Source organism: Nerophis ophidion, linkage group LG02 (assembly GCF_033978795.1).
Source record: "Nerophis ophidion isolate RoL-2023_Sa linkage group LG02, RoL_Noph_v1.0, whole genome shotgun sequence".
NCBI classification, from domain to species: Eukaryota; Metazoa; Chordata; class Actinopteri; order Syngnathiformes; family Syngnathidae; genus Nerophis; species Nerophis ophidion.
The window spans coordinates 9,188,430-9,214,009 of NC_084612.1; the positions used below are offsets into that span (position 1 = coordinate 9,188,430).

At 40.6% G+C, this 25,580-nt stretch overlaps 1 protein-coding gene and 1 long non-coding RNA gene across 14 annotated transcripts in view; one reads left to right on the forward strand and one right to left on the reverse strand.

Moving 5' to 3' along the window:
- chd9 (chromodomain helicase DNA binding protein 9) overlaps positions 1-25,580 on the reverse strand; it is a 211,538-nt gene that overhangs the window by 95,271 nt on the left and 90,687 nt on the right. For 10 of the 13 annotated variants that reach the window (XM_061877078.1, XM_061877090.1, XM_061877086.1 and 7 more), the window contains one exon: positions 9,422-9,819. In XM_061877078.1, coding sequence (XP_061733062.1) covers positions 9,422-9,819 — 398 coding nt within the window. Of the gene's footprint in view, positions 1-9,421; positions 9,820-10,316; positions 10,341-13,669; positions 13,747-14,482; positions 14,628-25,580 lie in introns of those variants that run through there. The other 3 variants (XM_061877109.1, XM_061877127.1, XM_061877153.1) reach the window with 3 other exon arrangements.
- LOC133536540 (uncharacterized) lies at positions 14,282-19,582 on the forward strand. Its single transcript, XR_009802481.1, has 2 exons — positions 14,282-15,099; positions 15,205-19,582. It is a non-coding gene; the product is annotated as an uncharacterized LOC133536540 (long non-coding RNA).

A 25,580-nucleotide genomic window follows, 5' to 3' on the forward strand; every position in this document is an offset into this window, starting at 1 on the left:
AAATAAACTTCAAGTTGTCTTGCTTTCACGCTACAAGTGCAACAACTGAAACATTGTAGTCTGACCAATTAAGCTATTTAATTTTGCACATTGAACTTACAAGATGTGCTCTCCTTGAACAGAGTGGCCATTTTATACACCGAGGAATACCATGCGGGGGTGTTTTTACAGTGTGTTCAAGGACCGCAGAACAGAGTAGGAAGCCACAACGTCCACCGTAGAAAATAAATAATAATAAAAGATTGTATTTGTTATGTACTTTTAAATATTTGATAAATGGGTTGTACTTGTATAGCGCTTTTCTACCTTCAAGGTACTCAAAGCGCTTTGACACTACTTCCACATTTACCCATTCACACACACATTCACACATTGATGGAGGGAGCTGCCATGCAAGGCGCCAACCAGCACCCATCAGGAGCAAGGGCGAAGTGTCTTGCTCAGGACACAACGGACGTGACGAGGTTGGTTCTAGGTGGGATTTGAACCAGTGACCCCCGGGTTGCGCACGGCCACTCTCCCACTGCGCCACGCAGTCCCAATTTTAATTTAAATACATCCTAAAGTCCTACAGCAAAAACTATTTAAAACAATAAAAAGCTTAGCAATAAAATACATCAAATGTTAGGACTAAAACACTATCAATGACACATTAGAAATCCAAAACATGCGAAATAGTGGGTTTTCTAACGGTGAGTCTATTTTTATTATAAACAACAAAAAAAAGCTTGATCAAAAGATTCCAGTCCCTTTGGAGCAAATTCGAACAATACCGCGATAATAATAACCGTGATAATTTTGGTCGTGATAAACGTGATAAGAAATGTTCATATTGTTACATCCTTACAATATATTAATTCTTTATTGCTCAAACATGTTACAAATACTACTTCAAAGGACGGCGGAAATGCTCATAACTCAAAAGATATGCTTGCAATTTAATGCTTAACAAAAAACCCAGAGACAGCTTCTCATATCTCAAATGACTCGTAAGTTAAGGTACTCGTAAGTTGCTTCTACATTGGATTTGTGAAAAAACAACACATTCTTTGCTGGTTTGGTATGATATCACACAATTAACTTAGCTAATAAATCTATTACTCTGTGCTATTACTACAATACACGGCCCAGAGTGGAAACACAAGCCTGAACAGGGTTTACTTGACAGGAACCATAACCATACCATGTTGAACTGAACTGTACCACTCTGTGGAATGGGAGTTATCCCTCCGTGATTCATCATTATTGGTAGCTCTTACCAAAAAATACAAAGACTGATGTGTTTCCAAACCGTTGAAAGATAAGCGCCAATGAATGAATATTTACACCTTTATTGGAACATATCGCACACTCCCGCTGACACAGTACCGCCAAGAGCCTTGCACAGCTGAACATGCGGTCAGCTCACAGCGAGAGTCACTCGTAAGGACCATCACTTTGGCTTCATTCACCGTGGAATAGTGTAAAATATACCGTATCCTGTATATAAGACAGTAGTTTTTCATTTAGTTTTAATCATAGTCTTGACGAAAACATTTATTAAAGTTTTTGTAAAATTTAAGTCATCTAAATGGATTCAGTTTTAGTGTAGCTTTAGTTAACGAAATTACACATTTAGCCTTCTTAAAAGACAGTAAATGTAGTCGACTAAAATATAAATGATAGGGGCCTTTTTACATTTTATTTGAAAGTATCTTCATTTAGACTAGCTGCAAAGGATTTGTTTAGTAGATGGAGTTAGTTTTCCGCCGATTGTAGCTGAGATAGGCACCAGCGCTCCCCGCGACCTCCAACGGAATTAACGGTAGAAAATGGATGGATGGATGGATGGATATGTATGGACATTCTAAGGTTTTTCTTTTGATCCATTTTTAACTGTGTTCTATGCATATAATGCTATGTACTTTTTGTGATTCTTTTACCTTTCGGCTTTTTGCACTATTTAATGCATTTTAGGAGTGTAACAATACATACAATGTTCTGTACTTATTGTAAAATTGATTATTATCATCTTTTTTTTAATCTTGTACCTTCCTGGTTTAATTTGTACAGCACTTTGGGGCAGTAGTCTGTTTTAAAATTGTGCTGTATAAATAAATCTATCTTGACCTTACCATGACTATTTGTTCCACAAGTCAATGGCAATAAATAGGTAGTTTCTCTATTTTTTATGCTATGCCTGTTTTAAAGCAGGTATGTACAGTATGTGTTTTGTGAAACGGAGTTACAATGCATGCTTTCATCCATCCAGCCATTTTCTACCGCTTGTCCCTCTCGGGTATAGAGGGGGCTGCAGTCTTTCATTTGTAAATAAATGACCGCCTCAAATAAATAAATGAATAGGAAACACTGCATCCACTTCCTCTTATTTGCTGAACGTGTGGAGTTTTAGCGCATTGGACCACATTAAAAGTTGTCATGCCTTTAGATGCATACCAATAAATAAACAATTCCTTGAGGCAGAGGAAATTACTTTTTGTGTAAAGAAGTAATACGGCAGAAATAGCTTTAACTTACAGTTGTGCAGATTTCACGATTGCTGATGGCATTATATAGTGTCAAAAATGAAATGTGTCCTCTTCACGCTTTTCCAGATATACACAAATAACGAAGTCGACCATGTGAAATCCATACTCTTGTTTTTGCAATGAGTTATTGAGAAATTGTCATCTCACAAGGAAAAGCATCTGATTGGCTCTCCTTAATAACCCTCATATATGTACGCTGTTAAAGAACTGTGATTGGATATCGTTAGAACAAGCTGAAATTAGATCTGATTGACAAACAATGTCAGCTACCGTATTTTTTGGACTATAAGTCGCTCCAGAGTATACGTCGCACCGTCCGAAAATGTACAATAAAGAAGGAAAAAAACATATATACTTCACACTGGAGTATAAGTCGCATTTTTTGGGGAAATTTATTTGATAAAACCCAACACCAAGAATAGACATTTGAAAGGCAATTTAAAATAAATAAAGAATGGTGAACAACAGGCTGAATAAGTGTACGTTATATGATGCATAAATAACCAACTGAGAAGGTGCCTGGTATGTTAACGTAACATATTATGGTAAGAGTCATTCAAATAACTATAACATATAGAACAGGCTATACGTTTACCAAACCATCTGTCACTCCCGATCGCTAAATCCGTTGAGAACTTCTTCCTCTGTGTCGCCTCTGGTATGCGCCCTGCTAGCGTCCTTTCTTTCTGCTGCTCGATTGCTGTTTTCTGCTGCATATTTCACTAGGTCCAGCTTGTAATCTGCAGTATATGATTTCCTTTTCGGTGCCATTTTAGTTCCGTCCTTCTCAGTTTTTATAAGTTACTGCCAATGTTGATGTGATCCATTTTAATAGCTCCGGCAGTAGCGTATAGCATGTAGCAGTTAGCATATCATGACCCAAAATGCACTTCTGCCATGACCCGCCCTCGCCGAATTCTTATTGGTTGGCGTTTGAGTGACGATTGCTGACGTGTGTGTGACGATTGCTGACATTTTCTTCGTCTCTCACGCGAATGAGATAAATAATATTATTTTATATTTTACCGTAATGTGTTAATAATTTCACACATAAGTCGCTCCGGAGTAAACGACGCACCCACAGCCAAACTATGAACAAAACGTCGACTTATAGTCCGAAAAATACGGTAATTGTTTCATCATCTTCGTCAACGTGCCCTTGTTTTGATTAGTTATCGTCTCATTTTCGTCGGGGGAACTAGGTTGTAGTAGGCAACAAAATTAACCCTGATATAAGATTTGGTACAATACATGATGCAATGCCTATTGCACAAGTAGGCTTGAGAACTATAAGCCGCATGCATCCTGATCCAGGGCTTTTTCCTAATGTAGGCCAAGCATGGTTACGCGGAGTAAAAATGGGTTATGCGGCTCATTAACCCGCAACAAGCACCTTTTGAGTGACAGAAAGCAGAACGTTTGGTAAAGCATTTGATGGAAAGCTTTTGGTGATTGCAGGGTTGTCAGAGAGAAAAACAGTAGCTGGAGGACATTCAAGCACATATATTTGCCTCAAAGTGAATTACACATTTAAACCCCGTGTTTATGATTTAAGGACGTGGCTTCAACACTGTAGTTAATTAACACCGAAATCTCCACATAAACCACAGTACTCTTGGCAGACGCCAAATTCTGCACATTATCATATACACTCGTTCATTTATGAGCTGCCTCAGGTCTCACACCAACGGCGTGATGGTTGCGATGCGAGGTGTGGCATAGAACTATTCGATCGCCCTCTAAACAGCCCAGCGGGGGGGATGGGAGGCAGATTACGCTGGCTTGCATATACGAGCGAGCGCCATGTCCCATGTGTGAATGCAGCTATTGTTTGTCCCCGTGTCTCCGCCGACAGACACGGGACCTGCATTATGGTCGCAGCCTGCCATAAAAAAGCTGACCTTTGAGCTCTCACTAACTCCAAGTAGATCATGACCTCTCGTGGAAAAACTAAACCTGAATCTAAAACAGAAGCTCTGCATCTTTATGTGTTGTGACCAGTCTAATAAAATGACATCAGTAATCAAATTACCCAAAAAAGATCACCATGATTCATACTGTATTGGTTGCTATGGTTGGAATACTACAGCGACATGGCAGAGAGTCAGACACAAACAGAGAGCCGTAAAATCCAAAGAACACTGTTGACGCTGTTCCGACGCAATGTGAATCCCAGCGAGATAAAGCCACCCTTTCACACTCATTACAGGCCAAGAATGTTAGGCAGCAAGCGTACAAATCACGCGGAAAAGACGTAGTATAAGGTCGACAACGAGGTTAATGTGGAATTGGGACAGACAGGAATGACAGCTACGTTGTTGAAATAAATCACATAGAAAGTTTAGTGTAAACAAGTGAGGCGGGTAAGATAGCATAAGCCAGAAGTTATACATGTTTGTTTCCAGTGCAGAGGATACACCATTTTGCCCAGAATTCCAACTGTGCAGTGCAACTAAATATCTATGGAACAGACTAATTTACATACAAACCTCGGAATATGTTACTACTGGTATCATTGAGTTGCTAGAACCAGAAACCAGAATAAAAACCTCATGTAATCAATCATAACATAAGGGAATGATATTAAACAACTGTCCACAACTAGAGGGGAGAAAAATGGTCGATTCATCACGATTAGATGATTACGTATCGATGGATATATGCCCAAATATTGATTATTCACACCATCCATCCATTTCCTACCGCTTATTCCCTTTTGGGGTCGTGGGGGGCGCTGGCGCCTATCTCAGCTACAATCGGGCGGAAGGCAGCATACACCCTGGACAAGTCACCACCTCATCGCAGGGCTGATTATTCACACATTAAATAAAAATAGTGTCATTTGAAACAACTAGTTTTTGATTAGATAAAAACAAAAATTTTTTTCAATTATTTCTATGAGTTGTATGCATTGGTTTCTTTAAAAAGTAGAGAGAAAAAAAATCGGAAAATCAGAAATCTAATTTTTGGTGAAAAAATTTGAGATTTAATTTTCAGGCCATATCGCCCAGTTCTATTTCTAGGATTGGTTCTAACTAACTCTAAACTAGCTTGAATGTGAATTGGTGAACCAATAAAATAAATAATGCTTTGTACATTTCAACAGAAGGCTAACTGGAAAACCGTTACAGCAGAGAGTAACCAACTGAAAAGAGGAAACTAGCATGTAGATAAATATGATGTGAGACACAATAATAAACACACAGTACTAATGTGGCAGCACATCTATCAGCCATAGATATGAATGAATAGATAGACAACATCTCTGAGCAACAAGGTTATGGCAGCTGGGGACTAAAATGTCTGACATTCCCTGGTTTTACAAGGCACAAAAGTTAAATTGGATGCCTGCTCGCCAAGTTTAGAAGTGTATTTATTCTATCACTTGGCAGGAAACTACAGTTCTCACATATCTATATATACGTGATTTGAGTCCCACCTCTATTAGCAACACTAGCATTGTTATGTGAGCTACAGTGCTAACATTAAAGTCACATTTTAAAAAGCAACACCAAGCTAGGTTAGCCAGTTCACTGTATCAAAACAAAACAATTGCAACTTACAGCTCCAACGTCTGTCGCTGACTGACGGATAGTTGGCAGAGCACCAGGCTTTATTTTAGGATATATAACCCATCCTTTTTTCCACTATTTTTACAAAGCTTTCTGCCCTTTAGTACACAGGGTGGACTAAGAGGCGGTAACCCGTCCATGAGGACGAAGGCTTTTCCTTCATCACATCATACAAAGCTGCAACTTCTTGAGTGCCTCTTATCTCTAAAGTGGATCAAACAAGTGAGGTAGATGATGACACACCGGTAACCGAGCCGCCTCTGCCATGACTACTACCTACAAAAGGCAGAAATACACCAGCTAAACCTTGACTTATGTTTTTTTACAGGGTAAGAGTGAGGCAGGAGACGCCACAACAAATCACGTAACATACTGTTGCTACTTACAAACCATACCAAAAGCCTTATCACTGGGTCGGTAGGGTTGCACGATATAGACAATAAAGGACATAAATGATATAAACTTGGAGACCCGCAAATTTGACAGCGACAAGCAAACAACCGCATCCTCAACACACAGTAGCATTCTTCACAGTGTCACGGCAGCAAATAAACTACGATTCTTACAAGTATAATCCCTGGAGGACGAGGACTAGCTAAATAGGCTACACTACACATCGTAAGAGGATATGCTAAGCGCTAACCGCAAGATAGAGCACTTGAATGTAAACAAACGTGGACGGTTGTATGCGAATATCGACGGTAACAATATCAAATATAGTATCAGAATGATACTACAGGGGTTAGATCCAAATGTGTTTTATTATCATAAAATATTTTGTCGTTTACAAATTCAGGAAATAAGTCCTCGGACAGAGGAGTACTTCAAAGTAGGGCTGGGCTATAAGGCCTTTTTTTAAATATCTCAATATTTTTAGGCCATTTTGATTGATTGATTGATACTTTTATTAGTAGATTGCACAGTTCAGTACATATTCCGTACAATTGACCACTAAATGGTAACACCTGAATAATTTTTTCAACTTGTTTAAGTCGGGTCCACGTTAATCAATTCATGGATCCATATCGCGATACACGATATATATCTCGATATTTTGACTTAGCCCTGAATTAACACTTGATACATATAATCACAGCAGTATGATGAGTCTATGTGTCTACATTAAAACATTCTTCTTCAAACTGAATTAATATATACTCATCTTAAACCTTCATTCAGAAAAGGAAATCATAACTAATTTAGTTGACCAAAACTGTATTTATTAAACAGTTATTAGCGGGTGATTTTTCAAATGATGCTACATATTAGCAGTAATGCTACTTCTGGTAGCAACGCTTGTGCCCCACACTTGACAAATTAAAGTTGTCTATTCAACATATTCCTGCTTCAAGCCGAACCACCGCCAGACGATGGACCCCTGCTGTTTTTCTTGGGCATTAATTCTTCCTTAATTTGTTACCAGATTCGTACCTTCTTTCTCTCCCATTCCCACTCGCATGGCTTAGCTAGCATCACAGCTAACGTTGCCCATGCTGCTACCTCTCTGCTCGGGGAGGTCGTATGACGTTGCACGCGTGACGTATGTAAGAAGGTGCGCTTGTTTTAAGTCTTTTGTGAGAATAAGAGACAAGAAAGAGGGAGAGACGCATGCAGTGTAATGCCCGCAGCTAAAAACAACTGCGTGAGAACGTATAATCGAATATCACGATATAGTCAATTTTATATCGCACAGAGACAAACCCGATATATCGCCCAGCCCTACTTCAAAGGCAAAATCTATTTTCAATAAGAGCCATTAGTAAGAAATATCGTATTGATAGTTACACCGACATCATGTGTTTTAAAAGTGTTATCATTTAATGATCTAATGATCAATCGAAATATGAGTATTGGTGTGAATAATACTGCCCTTGTAACCACTTGGTATTGATTATAAACTATTATGAAGTAGCTCTAGAGCAGGAAAAAAATTACTTCTCACATTTTAACAGAAGCTTAGATAGAATCATGTTACAAAAGAAAGTAACCTGATATTAACAGTATATTAGCAAGTAAATTAATCATATTTTTGAGAAAATAATACAACTGATAGACATAATATGTTACCTTATATGTCAGCAGCTAAATTAGGAACCTTTGTAATCCATTTTAAAATGTTTCTATGATGATTTATATAACAAATAATACCTGGTGATAATATCTTTATTGCAGGAGGCTGCAATATACAATATATTGAGATATAGATTTTAGGCTATATTGCCCATCCCTAGTTGGTACCTTTAATTGTATTGCTTTTATGTGCTTGTCATTTCCAAAGTATGGGAACACCACAGCTAAGGTTGGGTATCGAGTATCGATTGGAACCGGGACTAACTTTCCGATTGTCCCGGAATCGTTCAAAAGTTTAAATTTCGATTCCCAGTTTTGATACCCAGTCCACCGACCGGAAAAAAACAATAAGTCCGCCGACCGGAAGAAGAAGCCGCTGAACACCAACGAAGAAGCGCCCAGTGTTAGCATAGCCGAGCCTATGTAGCCAAGCGAGTCAGTCAAGCATGGATAGCGGGTGTCGGCGGTCGAAAGTGTGGCTTTATTTAACTAAAAAAAATTAAATATCGGCGAAATGTAACACGTGCGACAGGACTGTTTCGTGCTTAGAAGGGTGCACGTCGAACATGATGAAGCACCTCAGAGTTCATGGAGTACAAATAAATGCGTGTCCCATCTTCGACGCGCTGCTCCGACCGTCCTCCTCTGCCTCTTCCTCTGGCTCCGGCACCCTGCCTGGCACCTCGGTGACTGCACTGCAGTCCGAATCCGGTAAGTAAAACAATATATATGCAATAAATAATGTGTTTTGCGCCAACGTTGAGGCAGCTAACAAATTAGCCCGCATATTTTTTCATAGACAATTTACAACCTGCTAGCCAGGCTCTGCGATGTGCTCAGCGTACTCCGTTCACCGTAGCGACAATGGGGAAGATGTCGGTGCCAAAGACGGAATAGTGCCACACTGCACACATAGTCAAAAGACTGCATCCATTTTAACGTTAGAGCTAAGCTAATTGATACTGGGCTAAACAGTAACAGCAACATTACATGTTTGTTTATGTTTACAGGGATATGGTGAAAACTCTCAACCCAAAATACATACCACCTTCCAGGGACTACCTGGAAAACACATTGATCCCGGCATGGTACAAGAAGAATCGGAATCGAGAATCGTCAGGAATCGGAATCGAAACAAAAAATCAGAATCGGAATCATTCGAATTCAAACGATACCCAACCCTAACCACAGCACACCATTTGGAACAAAAATTGACAGGGATAGTTTGGATGAAGGTTGAGAAGCTCATACCCGATCTTGGCCTTCTGCTTGGACGTGGAAGAAGGTATGATGCAGGCCTTCCTGGAGGCCCTTTCTTTGGACCGAGCTTTGCCGTTCCCTTTATGTTCCTGGCGGCTCCTGTGGTGCGACGAGGAGCTGGGAAAGCACTCCGGGCTCATCACCCTGGGGATGTTCTTCTCCCCGCGCTGCCGAGCCTTCGCTATGGCCTCCGATATGATCCTGTTGGCCTTCTCCTGCTTGTCCGGGGACACCGAATCAGACTGTTGGTGCCTCCTCCGCGATTTTCTCTTCTCCGACGAGGAGCTGGACGAAGACGACGACGAAGAGGAAGAGGAGGATGAGCTGCTCTTCATCACGGGGCTGAGGACCCGGACCTGGCTGACGGGACCATTAGTGTTCTTCCGAGGCTTTAAAGAGAAAAGCAGAACAAAATGAGACTTTTAATGGCTTTAGACACTAAAGTAAAGACATGCACATGACACCTTGACCTCTAAGCCAAAACTACAGACAAAAACAACCAGATGACATATACAGCCCAAAATGGACCTTTATGTAGTTTTAACCTCCATTTTCTGCATTTTCATGGAAACCAGCAGCAACGTTCTCCCAAACATTCACATTCTGTAGTATAAATAGCACTGTCCCTCCCTACTGGTACATAATATGTGAATGTTGAGGCCTCGTGGTGGGCAATCAACGGTAGATCTAACGCCAACATGGAGCCATACACGTCCATGATCTAGTTCTTGTTAATGATAATATTTGCAGGACACTTTTGGACCGAAAAGTCATCCAAATGAAAACAAGCATTTCATGAAATGTGTCAACATGAGCTGGCAACAACAAGTGTGTGAGCGCCATTGTTATCTAGCACTGCTTTCATCTTCTTGGACATGGAACTCACCTAAAAAGTACATATTGTTACTGGAATCTTCTTCCAGGGTGACATCACTGGTGGATGTAAACTTCTTCCTAACTTACCACCCGATACTAAGTTTACACTTTGCATCACTCAACCTGCGTGGTAAGTAATCTAAAGTACATTCAAGTTTTAACGCTATAGTAATTTTTCTTAAGAAGAGAACCACAAGGGTGCTTGGGAATCTATAACAGCACTGACACAGACATGCGACATGCAGAGACATTCAGTTAATGCTGGTAAAAAATTATTTTTTAATGCAGGTTTGAATCAATCGGGAGGTGTGCAGGTGTACATAATGTGACCGGGTGAATCTATGTTACCGTATGTTTATGAAGTTTATTTTCGATCGTGTCTGGAAAACAAATAGTGGTTACGACTTTAACATATGTGTGTGTGTGTGTATATATATATATATATATATATATATATATATATATATATATATATATATGTATATATATACATATATACACATATTTAAAAAGTGTACATTTTCAAAAGATTAATAAATGAATGATTATTTTGGGGACAATAGGGTGTAGTTGCATTTGCGATCTAGAAACGACTCCAGAATTGAACATCTTGCAGACCGTCTCAAAAAACTGTGTTTAAAAGTGATTGTTATATGCTGGCGTTTCCTGGCCCCTGTTAAAAGTCGTGCTGCCGCGTTCTGGACTAACTGCAACCGGGAGAGAGCTTTTTGGCTAATGCCAGCATAAAGTGCATTGCAGTAGTCCAGGCGACTTGAAATAAAAGCATGCACGATTTGTTCAAAAAGGTTAAAAGATAAAAACGGTTTAACCTTTACTAAAAGACGAAGGTGAGAAAAACACGATTTTAAAACGCCATTGACTTGTTTGTCTAGTTTAAAATCGCTGTCTATAGTGACGCCAAATATACTCATGTTGTGCTAAAATAAACAACATAAATCAACAATATATATTTTACTTCACGAAGCTGCCAATAAAATTAAAGTGCAAATGAATGCGCAGCCTTCCCACTTTTTGTGCTAAATAAACTTATACAACTTTTGCGTCAGACTTCTTCGGTTTGTTTGACATTGTCATTACTGCCACAAGTGGTGGAAAGGTTTATTGCAACTGAGTACAGCTGCAAAATGATACAGACCTCGGCTGAGAAACATTTTTTGGCAGACCTCTAAGATGCGCTTGCGGTCCAACAATGGTTAAAACTGGCCAGACCACAAGGAAGTGTTTTAAATGAGGAATACAATCATCCCTCTATTAATTAAAACAAATATATTTTCTTAGTTTATGTATTTATTTAACAGTGAGCTGATAATGTTAACTGTGCCTCCCTATTGTTTTCTTACACATCTGGGTCTCATTTGCCAGTATACATTCACTTCAGTGTGTTTCCATAATCAAGATGTAGTCTTTGCCAGTAAGTTAAATGTGCCATTCTCGTCTTTTGTTGTGGCCAACAAAGTGTTTGTACTCTAAGTACTGTATTTATTACCAACCAGCTGTTTGATTTTAGCATACAACTTGGTTGTAGCTTTGATTACCAAATTACGAGATGCTGAAATTTAGCATTTAAAATTATTAATGCATATAGTAGCATGTACATGGTTCTGGGGGCAGCTCGCGGTCCATTAATGGTTAAAAAACACTGAATTAGACCACAAGCAAGTGTTTTAAATGTCGGTTAAAGTCAACATAGCTCTCCTTTAATAATACAATTCTGAGTTTGGTTTGCCAGTATGCATTATTTACTGTGTTTCCATAGTCCGGATGTAGTGTTTGCCATTAAGTTGAATGTGTTGTTATTGTCTTTTTTTGCACCCCACAAAGTGTTTAGGTAGGTTAAAATCTACGTAGCTCCCCTTTAATAATACAATCTAGGTTGTTTTTTTTATTTAAAACTGAACAGATATTAATAAATGTGCCTCGACATTGTTTTCTTACACTTCTGATTTTTGTTTGGCAGTATAAATTAATCTGTTTCCATCATCAGGAGGCAGTGTTTGCCATTAAATTGAATGTGTCGTTATTGTCTTTTCTTGCGCCCTACAAAGTGTTTATACTGTAAGTACTGTATTTATCACACACCAGCTGTTTGATTTTAACGTATATCTTAGTTGTAGCTTTGATTATTAAATGGCGAGGTGTTGAAATTTACCATGTAAAGTCATTAATGCATATAGTAGCATGTATATGGCTCTGGGGGTGGCTCGCGGCCCATTAATGGTTAAGAAACACTGAATTAGACCACGAGCAAGTGTTTTAATTGTAGGTTAAAATCAACATACCTCCCTTTTAATAATACAATATAGTTTTGTTTTTCTATTCACATTGAACGGAAAAAAAAACAAAAAAACTATATTGTATTATTATTGTAGGGCTTCACGGTGGCAGAGGGGTTAGTGCGTCTGCCTCACAATACGAAGGTCCTGCAGTCCTGGGTTTAATCCCAGGCTCGGGATCTTTCTGTGTGGAGTTTGCATGTTCTCCCCGTGAATGTGTGGGTTCCCTCCGGCTACTCCGGCTTCCTCCCACCTCCAAAGACATGCACCTGGGGATAGGTTGATTGGCAACACTAAATTGGCCCTAGTGTGTGAATGTGAGTGTGAATGTTGTCTGTCTATCTGTGTTGGCCCTGCGATGAGGTGGCGACTTGTCCAGGGTGTACCCCACCGCCCGTCCGATTGTAGCTGAGATAGGCGCCAGCGCCCCCCGCGACCCCAAAAGGGAATAAGCGGTAGAAAATGGATGAATGGATGCCATTGAACGGATAGTGATAAATGTGCCTCCCTATTGTTTTCTTACACTTCTGAGTTTCGTTTGCCATTTTTCAATCATTCTATATGTTTCCATAGTCAGTAAGTAGCACAAGCAAGTGTTTTAAAGGTAGGTTAAAATCAACATAGCTCCCCTTTAGTAATACAATCTATTTTTTTAAAGTTTTTTTTTTATTTAGCACTTAACAGATAGTGATAAATGTGCCTCCACATTTTTTTCTTACACTTCTGAGTTTCGTTTGCCAGTTTGCATTAATCAGTGTGTTTCCATTGTCAGGAAGCAGTGTTTGCCATTTGGTCAAATGTGTCATTGTATTTTCTTGCGCCCCACAAAGTGTTTATACTGTAAGTACGGTATTTATCACACACAAACTGTTTGATTGTAGCGTGCATCTTAGTTCTCTTTGATTCACCAAATTTCGAGGTGTTGAAATTGTAACGCTAGTTAGTAGCATTAGTAGATGCAAATTAGCATTCGAGCTGGCACATTTTGAGCGCTTTCTATCAGGCATGCTTGCTTTTGTTGGCATGGAAAATTGCAACATGAGGAAACGGCAATATTGAAATAGGGTACCGTATTATTTCAAGCGTAGTAACGACAGAATTCGGTGGCGAGTGGCGTCGACCTTTCCAGCATGGCAAATGTACAGTATGAATGCTGGAGGGAAGCCAAACACACACACAAAAAGCTGCATTATGTTCCATCACGTGTTCAACGCCGCTGAGACTATTAGTTCGAAAAATGGACTGGATCACGCTGGAATGTTCTCATTGAAGCGCATAGGAGGGGAGGGGCTGAAAGTACAGCCGAGGAGTGGAGGAACATGAGAGCACACGCAGAATGAAAGGGAAAAGGGGGGGGGTAAAAATATGAAAACAAGCAAAAGAGCAAGGGGAGGGAGTAGGTGGCGGGGGGGGGTCCATGATAAAAAAATGCAGCAAAAATGAAAGCACTGTAGCTGTATAATGTAGTCTCTAAATAACCGAAATTACAGCCGGCCAACAACCGCGCTGATTCCAATCTCTCCGCTATGAAAAGAGCGACCATTGACCTCAACTTAACGCGGAAGAGATGAGAGAAAGACAGGCTTCAATTTGTTTGCTCTTTTTTTTTTTTTTGCTGACTTTTCTAAATGTGCATGGAAGAACGCACACACACACACACACACACATACACACACCACGGCGAGCTCGAGAGTAGACCGAAGTGGACGGAAAGAACATAAATAGTGCACATGTCGGCAAAGGGTGAAGAAGTGGGGGGTGGGAGGGAGGAGGAGCAGCAATGAGTTCAAGATGGCGGCGGTGCAGCATGAGTAGGGTGTTCAGTTCCTGCATGGCTCCTCCCCCACCCCTCACCGACCCCTCCCTCCCGGGGCTCACTTACCCTTCCTCTTGGCCTCTTCACTGTAGACATTTTCTTCCTCTTTTCCTCTCCCACCCCCCCCCAGCCAAGCCTCCCTCCCTCCTTAACAAAAGCTTCTTTCGCCGGGTCGTTTCTTTTTCTTTCCCCCCCCCTCGCCGTTTTTCACACTTTTTCGCCGCTTCCGCTTGGGCCCCCCCACCCCCGCCCTCCCTCTCCTCTTCTGGTTGGCCTCCCGACCCTCCTCTTCCTCCTCCGCCGCCGCCAGCGGTCCGTCCGACTCCTCGAGGCGGGTGTGTGAGAACGCCGGATCCGGTTCTCTCCTCCCCCTCTCCCACGCCCCCCCCCCCCTCCCACCCCCAGCAGGCAGGGCTCAAGAGGAGCGCATGGGAGCTCCCTCACCCTCCCTCCCCCGTCAGTCCGTCTCTCTCTTACTCCCTCACCCCCCTCGCTGGTCTCTTCACTGGGTAACGCAGAGGAGGTGCGTGGCAGTCCAGGAAGCGCTCATTCTGTCCGTCTCTCCGGTTGACCCTTCCACCCCTCGTCCGCCAGTCTCACGGATCCCTCGTCCGTCTCGGCTCCTTCCTTTTTTCCCCCCGTGTGTGCTCGTCGTCGTCGTCCTCCTTCTTGGATGAGATAAGGTATGTTGACTCCTACTCCTAAAATCACACTAAAAAAAATGCCTGCTTCATGTTTGGATGTTTCTCTCTCTCTCTCTCTTTTTTCCCGGTTTTTTGTCCTCCCAGCGCTGCCCCTCGCCTCTGGTTCCAGACTGCAGCAGGCAGCGAGCGGCAGGAAAATGAAAGCACAAAGCAGCAAAATGCATCAGCATGAATATTAGAGATGTCGTTAAAACCCAGACTCGTTTCTCTCTCTCTCTCTCGCTCACTCCCCTCCTCTCTCTCCACGCTCTCTCTCTCTCTTTATAAAAGGAAGTAGGCCAGCAGATGGTGCTAGCAGTTATTACATTAACTTTCACAAATTAACCCTCCGAGTACTGGCATCCGCCTGTTTGGCGTCCTCCTTTTTAGGACATATTTAGAGGTTGTTAGAGTACCAATGATTGTCACACACACACACACACACACACACACACACACACACACACACTAGGTGTAGTAAAATTATCCTCTGCATTTGACCGATCACCCCCTGGGAGGTGAGGGGAGCAGTGAGCAGCAGGGGCTGCGCCCGGGAATCATTTTGGTGATTTAACCCTTAATTCTAACCCTTGATGCTGAGTGCCATTTTTATAGTCTCACACTAGGTGTGGTGAAATTATTTTCTGCATTTGACCCATCCCCCTTGATCACCCCCTGGGAGGTGAGGGAAGCAGTGAGCAGCAGTGGCTGCGCCCGGGAATGATTTTGGTGATTTAACCCCCAATTACAACCCTTGATGCTGAGTGCCAAGCAGGGAGATAATGCATGATGGCGTTCACTAATCAATTTTATAATTGTCCATGTCCAAATTGCGATGCATCTGAAATTGGGTCCAATTTTTATAGTCTGACACTAGGTGTGGTGAAATTATCCTTTCCATTTGACCCAGCACTTTTGATCACCCCCTGGGAGGTGAGGGGAGCAGTGAGCAGCAGCGGTGGCTGCACCCGGGAATAATTTTGGTGATTTAACCCTTAATTCCAACCCCTTGATGCTGTGTGCCATTTTTATAGCCACACACTATAGGTGTGTTGAAATTATCCTCTGCATTTGACCCAGCACCTTCGATCACCCCCTGGGAGGTGAAGGGAGCAGTGAGCAGCAGCAGCGATGGCCGCGCCTGGGAATCATTTCGGTGATTTAACCCTTAATTCCAACCCTTAATGGTGAGTGCCAAGCAGGGAAGTAATGGGTTCTATTTTATAGTCCCACACTAGGTGTGGTGAATTATCCTGTGCATATGACCCATCACCCTTGATCACCCCCTGGGAGGGGAGGGGAGCAGTGAGCAGCAGCGGTGGCCGCGCCCGGGAATCATTTTGGTGATTTAACCCCCAATTCCAACCCTTGATACTGAGGGCCAAGCAGGGAGGTAATGGGTCCCATTTTTATAGTCTTTTGTATGACTTACACGGCCCCCTGACGCCCCTTCTCAACTGTCTATGCGACGTCAAGGCTTGGTTGGCCCATATTTTTTGTAATAATGAATGAGGCGAAAAACGGAAGTTTTAGTTTTTGGTTCGGACCATTGCAAAATGTGTCCCAAAGTCACCAGCCTTGGCGTCATTATTGACAATGATTTTAAACTTAAACAAGTCAATGGCGCTTTAAAATCGTGTTTTATCATCTTCGTCTTTTACAGCAGTGGTTCTCAACCTTTTTTCAGTGATGTACACCCTGTGAAAATTTTTTTAATTCAAGTACCCCCTAATCAGATCAAATAATTTTTGGTTGAAAAAAAGAGATAAAGAAGTAAAATACAGCACTATGTCATCAGTTTCTGATTTATTCAATTGTATAACAGTGCCAAATATTGCTCATTTATAGTGGTCTTTCTTGAACTATTTGGAAAAAAGTTATAAAAATAACTAAAAACATTGTTGAAAAATTAACAAGTGATTCAATTATAAATAAAGATTTGTGCACATAGCAGTAATCATCAACTTAAAGAGCCCTCTTTGGGGATTGTAATAATGATCCATCTGGACTTAATTCTAAACATTTCTTTACGAAAAAAAAAAATCTTTAACAGCAATATTTATGGAACATGTCCAAAAAAAAAACCTTAGCTGTGAACACTGAATATTGGATTTTTGCACTTCTTTTTACAGTTCATATTTTGTTGAAGTATTATTCAATAAAAACATTTATAAAGGATTTTTGAATTGTTGCTATTTTTATCCATCCATTTTCTACCGCTTATTCCCTTTGGAGTCGCAGGGGGCGCTGGTGCCTATCTCAGCTACAATCGGGCGGAAGGCGGGGTACACCTGCTATTTTGAGAATATTTTAAAAAAATCTCACGTACCCCTTGGCATACCTTCAAGTACCCCCAGGGGTACGCGTACCCCCATTTGAGAACCACTGTTTTACAGGGTTCGTGGACCTTTTCCATGGCCAAATTCAAGCACTTTAAGGACTTTCAGGATCAATTTTCCAGTTTTTACAGTACCCTTCAAAAGGCGAAAACCAGTGTGAATCAATCAATAGCCTTGTTGTTTGAGGTCGGCAAATGCTGTCTGTAGGAAAAATATGGAAATTCTGCTAAATCCTAGGCCTAATATTGAACCAGCAGTTCTCAATAACTGAGTGGGGCATAGAGTATTCAATGTCATTGGTGTTTGCAAATGTTTCTCCATTTGTGTTTTATTCCCCCAAATTTCTTTCTTTTTCTTACTTACAGCAGTCAATGACGTCGGACAGTACGAATGGATTCACACAGTATTTGTGCTTGTAAACTGCATAATGTGATATAGATACACACACCCTCAAAATGTCAATTTTACTCATTTGTTAACAAAACTGTTCCACATTAATATAAGGATAATAAATTAAATGAAAATAGCTGAGATAAGCGCCAGCGACCCCAAAAGGGAATAAGCGGTAAAAAATGGATGGATGGATAGATACTTTCATTAAGCATAGCTAGCCTTATAACTTTGGCTATGATAAGAAATTAACAAAAAGTTATAGTTAACTTTTTTTTTTTTTTTTTTTGCTGGAGGTAGCCGGACAAGTTAAGTAGACAATGAAAATAATAAGAGCAAGAAATGCATACAACCATGTTGTGTAAAAACTACAAAATCATTCATATTAACTCAGCTGTAAGTTGTGAAAAAAGTTACAAATGATACATTACATGACCTTCACAGTCCAAACAAGTCCAATAATGCAACCATTTTAACCAAAACTACAAAATGTGACTTGTGTGCTTAAACTGAGGTAGTCAGACAAATTAAGTAGACAACCAAAATAAGGGAGCAAAAAATACCTTCACGTTGGATTTCCTTTTTGCATACTTTGCAGCAGGCTACAAGTGGATTTGGTCTACGTTTTATCAAAAGTTTGCATTTGTCATTTTCCATCCAACGTACATTAAAACGACAACCTCCCGGCATGATGGACCGATGCACCAATGTCCTCTTGGGGGTGACACACCGTATACACGGCTCTGACGTGACAACAACCTAATGCAAGGGTTCGTGCGAAACCAACAGATCAGATGTGTGCAAAGCCAACAGATCAAGCGTGGAGCTTTAATTTTTAAGGAAACTTATTTATTTTCCATTTTATAGTTAGCACATTAAGTAAGACTGCCGAGAAATATAATGAACATTTACAAGCACTTCACCCAAAATTCAAGTATTTTTCAAACCTTGAAAACACAACATTAAAATCTTAGCATTTTCAAGGTTTTTAAGTACCCATACAAACCCTGCTTTTAGCAAAAGTAAAACCGTTTTTATCTTTTAACCTTCTTGAGCAAGTCGTGCATTCTTTTCTTTCAAGTCGCCTGGACTACTGCAATGCACTTTATGCTGGCATTAGCCAAAAAGCTCTCTTCTGGTTGCAGTTAGTCCAGAACGCAGCGGCCTGACTTAACAGGGGCCAGAAAACGCGAGCATATAACCCCAATTCTTGAGACTTTGCACTGGCTCCCTGTTCATTTTAGAATTGATTTTATTGGTTGGTGTATTGGTTTTAAAGCTTTGCATGGACTGGCACCTCACATCTGGGACCTCGTCTAAAATGACACTCCTGTGCGCGCTCTGAGGTCCAAGAGCCAGCTCCAGCTCGTGGTGCCCAAGACGAGACTTAAAACCATGAGAGACAGGGCATTCTCTGTGGCCGGCTCTACGTTCTGGAACACCTCAGAGCTTAGGAGTGTTTTAAGTCCCGTCTTAAGACCCACGATTAATCTCTGGCTTTTGAGTTGTGTGGTGTTCTGTGTTTTTACATTTTTATTTCAATGTATTGTTTTAATTAGTTTTACCCTTTAAAATCATTGTTAACTATATCTATTTTTGTTGTTTTAAATTCATTTTGTTTTTATTCAGTCATTGGTGGAGCTAATGATAGTATTTGATTCTTGTTTTTAATATTTTTGTGCAGCACTTTGGAAACATTTTTGTTGTTTGAATGTGCTATATAAATAAAGTGGATTGGATTGGATTAAACTTGACCCAGGCCCTGTTTACTAGAGCTGAGAATGTTTGGACACCACACGATTTAATTAGAATCGATTCATAAGCAATACTTTTTTTTAATAACGTTGGATGCCAGTTCTATGATTAACTACATCCCTCCATAAAATAGATAACAGCTCTGATAAATGTATATACTACTGAAAAGAAACCTGGTTTTGTTTAGTAGAATTCCACCCAAACTTAATCAAATCAAATACAAATAAGGCAACAAGAGAAGTATCACACACTTCTCTTTTCTAAAGTAAATATTGTACAGCAAATATGGGAAACTACATCAACAATATGATTTACCTGAGTGGCTGGATATATATATATATATATATATATATATATATATATATATACATACATACATATACATATATATATATATATATATATATACACACATATATATGCATATATACACACATATATATATACATGTTTATATATATACATATATATATGTTTGTATATACATACATATATACACATATATACACACATATATATACATATTTATATATACGTATATATATATGTTTGTATATACATACATATATACACACACACACACACACACACACACACATATATACATACATATATATACGTATATATACACACACATATATACGTATATATATACACACACACACACACACACATATATACGTATATATATACACATATATACGTATATATACACATATATATATACATACACATATATATATCTATATATATATACACACACATTTATATACACACATATATATACACATATATATATACATATATACACATTTATATACACACATACATATACATATATACACATTTATATATATATATACACACATATGTATACATATACATATATACACATTCGTATATATATACATATATACACATTCGTATATATATACATATATACACATTCGTATATATATACACATATCCGTATATATATACACATATACATATATACATATACAGTGGGGCAAAAAAGTATTTAGTCAGCCACTGACTGTGCAAGTTCTTCCACTTAAAATGATGACAGAGGTCTGTAGTTTTCATCATAAGTACACTTCAACTCGGAGACAGAATGTGAAAAAAAAATCCAGGAATTCACAATGTAGGAATTTTTAAGAATTTATTTGTAAATTATGGTGGAAAATAAGTATTTGGTCCACCATTCAAAGCTCTCACTGATGGAAGGAGGTTTTGGCTCAAAATCTCACGATACATGGCCCCATTCATTCTTTCCTTAACACGGATCAATCGTCTTGTCCCCATTTCAGAAAAACAGCCCCAAAGCATGATGTTTCCACCCCCATGCTTCACAGTAAGTATGGTGTTCTAGGGAGGCAACTCAGTATTCTTCTTCCTCCAAACACAACAAGTTGAGTTGATACCAAAATAGATACATGGATGATACAGCAGAGGATTGGGAGAATGTCATGCGGTCAGATGAAACCAAAATAGAACTTTTTGGTATAAACTCAATGAATGGGGCCATGAATCGTGAGATTTTGAGCCAAAACCTCCTTCCATCAGTGAGAGCTATGAATGGATGACCAAATACTTATGTTCCACCATAATTTACAAATAAATTCTTTAAATTTCCTACAATGTGAATTCCTGGATTTTTTTTTCACATTCTGTCTCTCACAGTTGAAGTGTATTATGATGAAAATTACAGACCTCTGTCATCATTTTAAGTGGGAGAACTTGCACAATCGGTGGCTGACTAAATACTTTTTTGCCCCACTGTATATATACATATATATATATATGTAGATGTAACGCGCACACACACACAGTACAGGCCAAAAGTTTGGACACAGCTTCTCATTTCAATGTGTTCTCTTTATTTTCATGACTATTTACATTGTAGATAGAGACTGAAGGTATCAAAACTATGACACTTGTGAAGAGAAAACCATTTCAGGTGACTACCTCTAGAAGCTCATCGAGAGAATGCCAAGAGTGTGCAAAGCCGTAATCAGAGCTAAGGGCATCTATTTTGAATAAATTAGAATATAAAACATGTTTTGAGTTATTTGACCTTTTTTTGTTAAGTACATAACTCCACATGTATTCATTCATAATGTTGATGCATTCAGTGACAATTGAATAGAATGGACTTTATTGTGCAAATAAGATGAAGGTCTCCCACTTACGGTGCGGTAGTGGAAACAAATATGGAATAAAAATAAATCACATAAGTAATAAAGAAAATAAATTGAAAGAATTGAAAATTAACAGACTACAATTAAATAAAAAACAAGCAATCCTGTACAATATACAAAACAATATACTAAAAACTGTACAATATACAGAACAAAACAAGAGTACTGGAGTAATAAAGTAACAATCAGTGTCAGACATATTGTACTCGAAGGGTAGTATTGCACAGTAGGGCATTGGGGTCAGATATTGTATTGGGGTGAATAATTTATTATAAGTTTGAGTTCAGGATGGTGATAGCTGTGGGAAAGAAGCTGTCTCTGAGCCTGTTTGTTCTGGCTCTGATGCACCTGGCCTATGGTAGCAGGTCCAACAGGTGAAAGCCAGGGTGTGTGCTGTCCTTGGTAATGTTTTTTTGATATGTTGAGGCAACGGGAGATGTGTAAATCCTTCAGGGTGGGCGGGGGCAGCCAAATATTTTTTGTGCAGAGATTGTGACCCTCCGAATCGCCTTTCTGTCTGCTTTAGTGCAGCTGGCGTACCACACTGTTATGCAGTACGTCAGCAGACTCTCGACAGCTGAGTAACAGAAGTTCACCATCATCTGCCTCTCCAGTCTTTTCTTCCTCCGCACCCTCAGGAAGTGGAGTCTTTCCTGGGCCTTCCGGATGACCGCAGTTGTATTTGGGGTCCAGGAGAGCTCAGCAGATATGAGGGTGCCGAGGAACTTGAAAGAGTTGACTCTCTATACCTCCTCGCTATTGATGTAGAATGGGGGGGTCTGCAGTGTTTTTCCTGAAGTCACAGATGAGTTCCTTGGTTTTTGTGGTGTTGAGTGCCAGGTTATTCACTGAACACCACGCTTATAGGTTCAGGACCTCATCTCGGTATGCAGACTCACCCCCCCCCATAATGAGTCAAACCACCGTTGTGTCATCTGTGAATTTGATGATGGTGTTCTTCGGGTGGGCTGGACTACAGTTATGGGTGCAGAGGGAATACAGCAATGGGCTCAGCACACAGCCCTGTGGAGAGCCGATGCGGAGTGTGCGGGAGGAGGAGAGGTGAGGGCCGAGTTTCACTGTCTGGGGTCAGTTGGTAAGGAAGTCCTTAATCCAAAAACAGGTGGGTAGGGGGGAGGCAGTTTGATGACCAGGATGTCTGGTTTGATGGTATTGAAGGCGGAGCTATAGTCTATGAAAAGCATCCTGACATAGCTCCCCCGGTGTTCCAGGTGGCCCAGTGCAGAGTGGAGAGCTATGGTTATAGCGTCACCCGTGGATCTGTTTGCCCGGTATGCAAACTGTTGTGGGTCTAGAGTGGGGATGAGGCAGGCTTGGATGTGGTGTAGGACCAGCCTTTCGAAGCACTTCATAATGACAGGTGTGAGTGCTACTTGGCGATAGTCGTTGAGGTTGTTTGTGGCAGCTTTCTTGGGTACCGGGATAATTGTGGCGGATTTTCAGGCAGGGTGGGATGAGTGCCTGTGCCTAGGAAAGGGTTGAAGAGGACAGTGATACGGTAGGAGAGCTGGTCAGCGCATGCTTTGAGCACCTTCCCGGGTACTCCGTTTAGACTAGCCGCCTTCCTAGGGTCCGCTGACCTGAGCACCCGCCTGACCTTGTGCTCCTCAAGAGTGAGTGTGGGAGTGCTGGGGACTGGAGGGGTTGGGGCTGTGACTGGTTGTGATGTTCAAAGCGAGCAAAGACACAGTTCAGCTCCTCTGCCTGCGATACATCCCAGTCCCCAGTTGTTGCGTCACAGCCTCTGTAGTTGGTGATGTGCTGTATGCCCTGCCACATCTCCCGTGGGTTGTTGCTTGAGAGATGGTCTTCGATCCTGTCTCTGTAGTCCATCTTGGCTTTCTTGAGTCGTCTCTTCAGGTCAGGTCAGCTCGCGCAGCGCTGTACAGAGCACTGTCACCTGACCTAAAGGCGGTGTCACAAGCCTTGAGGAGCATGCGGACCTGGCTTGTGATTCAGGGTTTGTGATTTGGGTAAACCCAGGTGCGTTTTTCCAAAGTGACATTGCCGATACAATACTTTATGTAGGATAGTACCGACTCTGTGTGTGGGGGCAGGTCTTGGTCTTCAAAAACACCCCACGCAGTGTATGCAGAGCAGTCCTGTAGCTGGGGGAGTGCATCCTCAGGCCAAGTTGTAACCGTCTTTGTCACTGATTTTGTCCTTGCTCTGAGGGGGGTGTAGGCAGGGGTGAGCAGCAAGGAGAAGTGGTCTGACTGGCCTAGGTGGGGGAGGGGGATGGCTCTATATGCCTCTTTGATGCTGGAGTAAACATGATCAAGAGTGATTCCCCCTCAAGTTGGGCATTTAACATACTGGTAAAAGTTGGGTAGTACGGTTTTCAGATTGGCTTTATTAAAATCTCCAGCAATAATGTGAGTGCCATTGGGGTGGGCACGTACTTGTTTATTTATCGTGTTTAGCAGTAAAGAGAGAGCCATGCTAACATTAGCATCCGGTGGTATGTAAACTGCCGTGATGATTACGACAGTTAACTCTCTTGGCAGAAAAAGCTCTACATTTCACTGACATGAACTTGAGGTCGGGGGAACAGTGACTGTCTATGATAGTGCTGTTATTAGACCATGTATTATGCACCTCCCATGCTCTTACCAGAGTCCTCGTTTCGGTCCCGAAGTAGCAGCGTGTAGCCTGCGAGCTGCACCGCAGCGTAGGGGATAAGGGGGTGAAGCAAGGTTTCGTAAATTACCAAAAAACAATAGTCCTGGATGTAGCTATTTCCAGCCAGCTCCATTTTGTGAGCCATCGACCTGGCGTTGGTGAGGTATATGCCCGGCAGCAGAGGCTTGTGGGGCCGTTTCTTGATTCTCACCAGGAGCCCAGACCGGCAGACCCGCTTTTGTTTCCTCTCCCGCCACCGCCTATCGAGTCAGATAACAATCCACGGAGATTCCGGTGGTCTCACTATCTTGTCGGGTATGTTGTGCAAGCGTTGGAAATCGCTTGATACAGCTATCCTGTGTTGAAAACCAATGTCCGGCAGGTTTTAAAGACTGTGTTGTGTCGCGGCGGTAGACAGACATAACCAAAACAATATAAAACATAAAAGGAAGGACCGGAAGTGGGAGCTGTATGCGTCCGTGCGTGCCGCCATCTCGGATACAATCTACAATGTAAATAGTCATGAAAATAAAGAAAACCCATTGAATGAGGACAGGGTGTGTCCAAAGTTTTGGCATACACTATATATATATATATATTTATATATATATATATATATACATATATATATATATTTATATATATATATATATATACATATATATATATATATATATATATATACATATATATATATACATATATATATATATATATATACATATACATATATATATATATATATATATATATATATATATGTATATATATATATATATATATATATATATACATACATACACACACACATAATTGTTTCCATTAGTAGTATTTTTTAATCAAATAATCGTTACAAGTAAGAATCGCAATTCATTCGAAAATCGATCATTTTTTGATAACCCTTTGGAGAGTGCACACCAAATCGGATTTGTTGGCCCTCAGGTTACACAGATCGGATATTTTCTGCCAGTGCTTCAAATCTGATCTTTTTGCATCAGATTCAGGCCACCTCAGGAGGCAGTCCAAATCCAATTAGAATCCGATCTTTTCAAATGTGACTTCAGTCCAAAGGCAATGCGACCTGAATGCTACTTTTGTGTCACCTTTTGGCAAGCTTCTTCATCTGCGTGACACACAATTTCAAGGTGTGGCA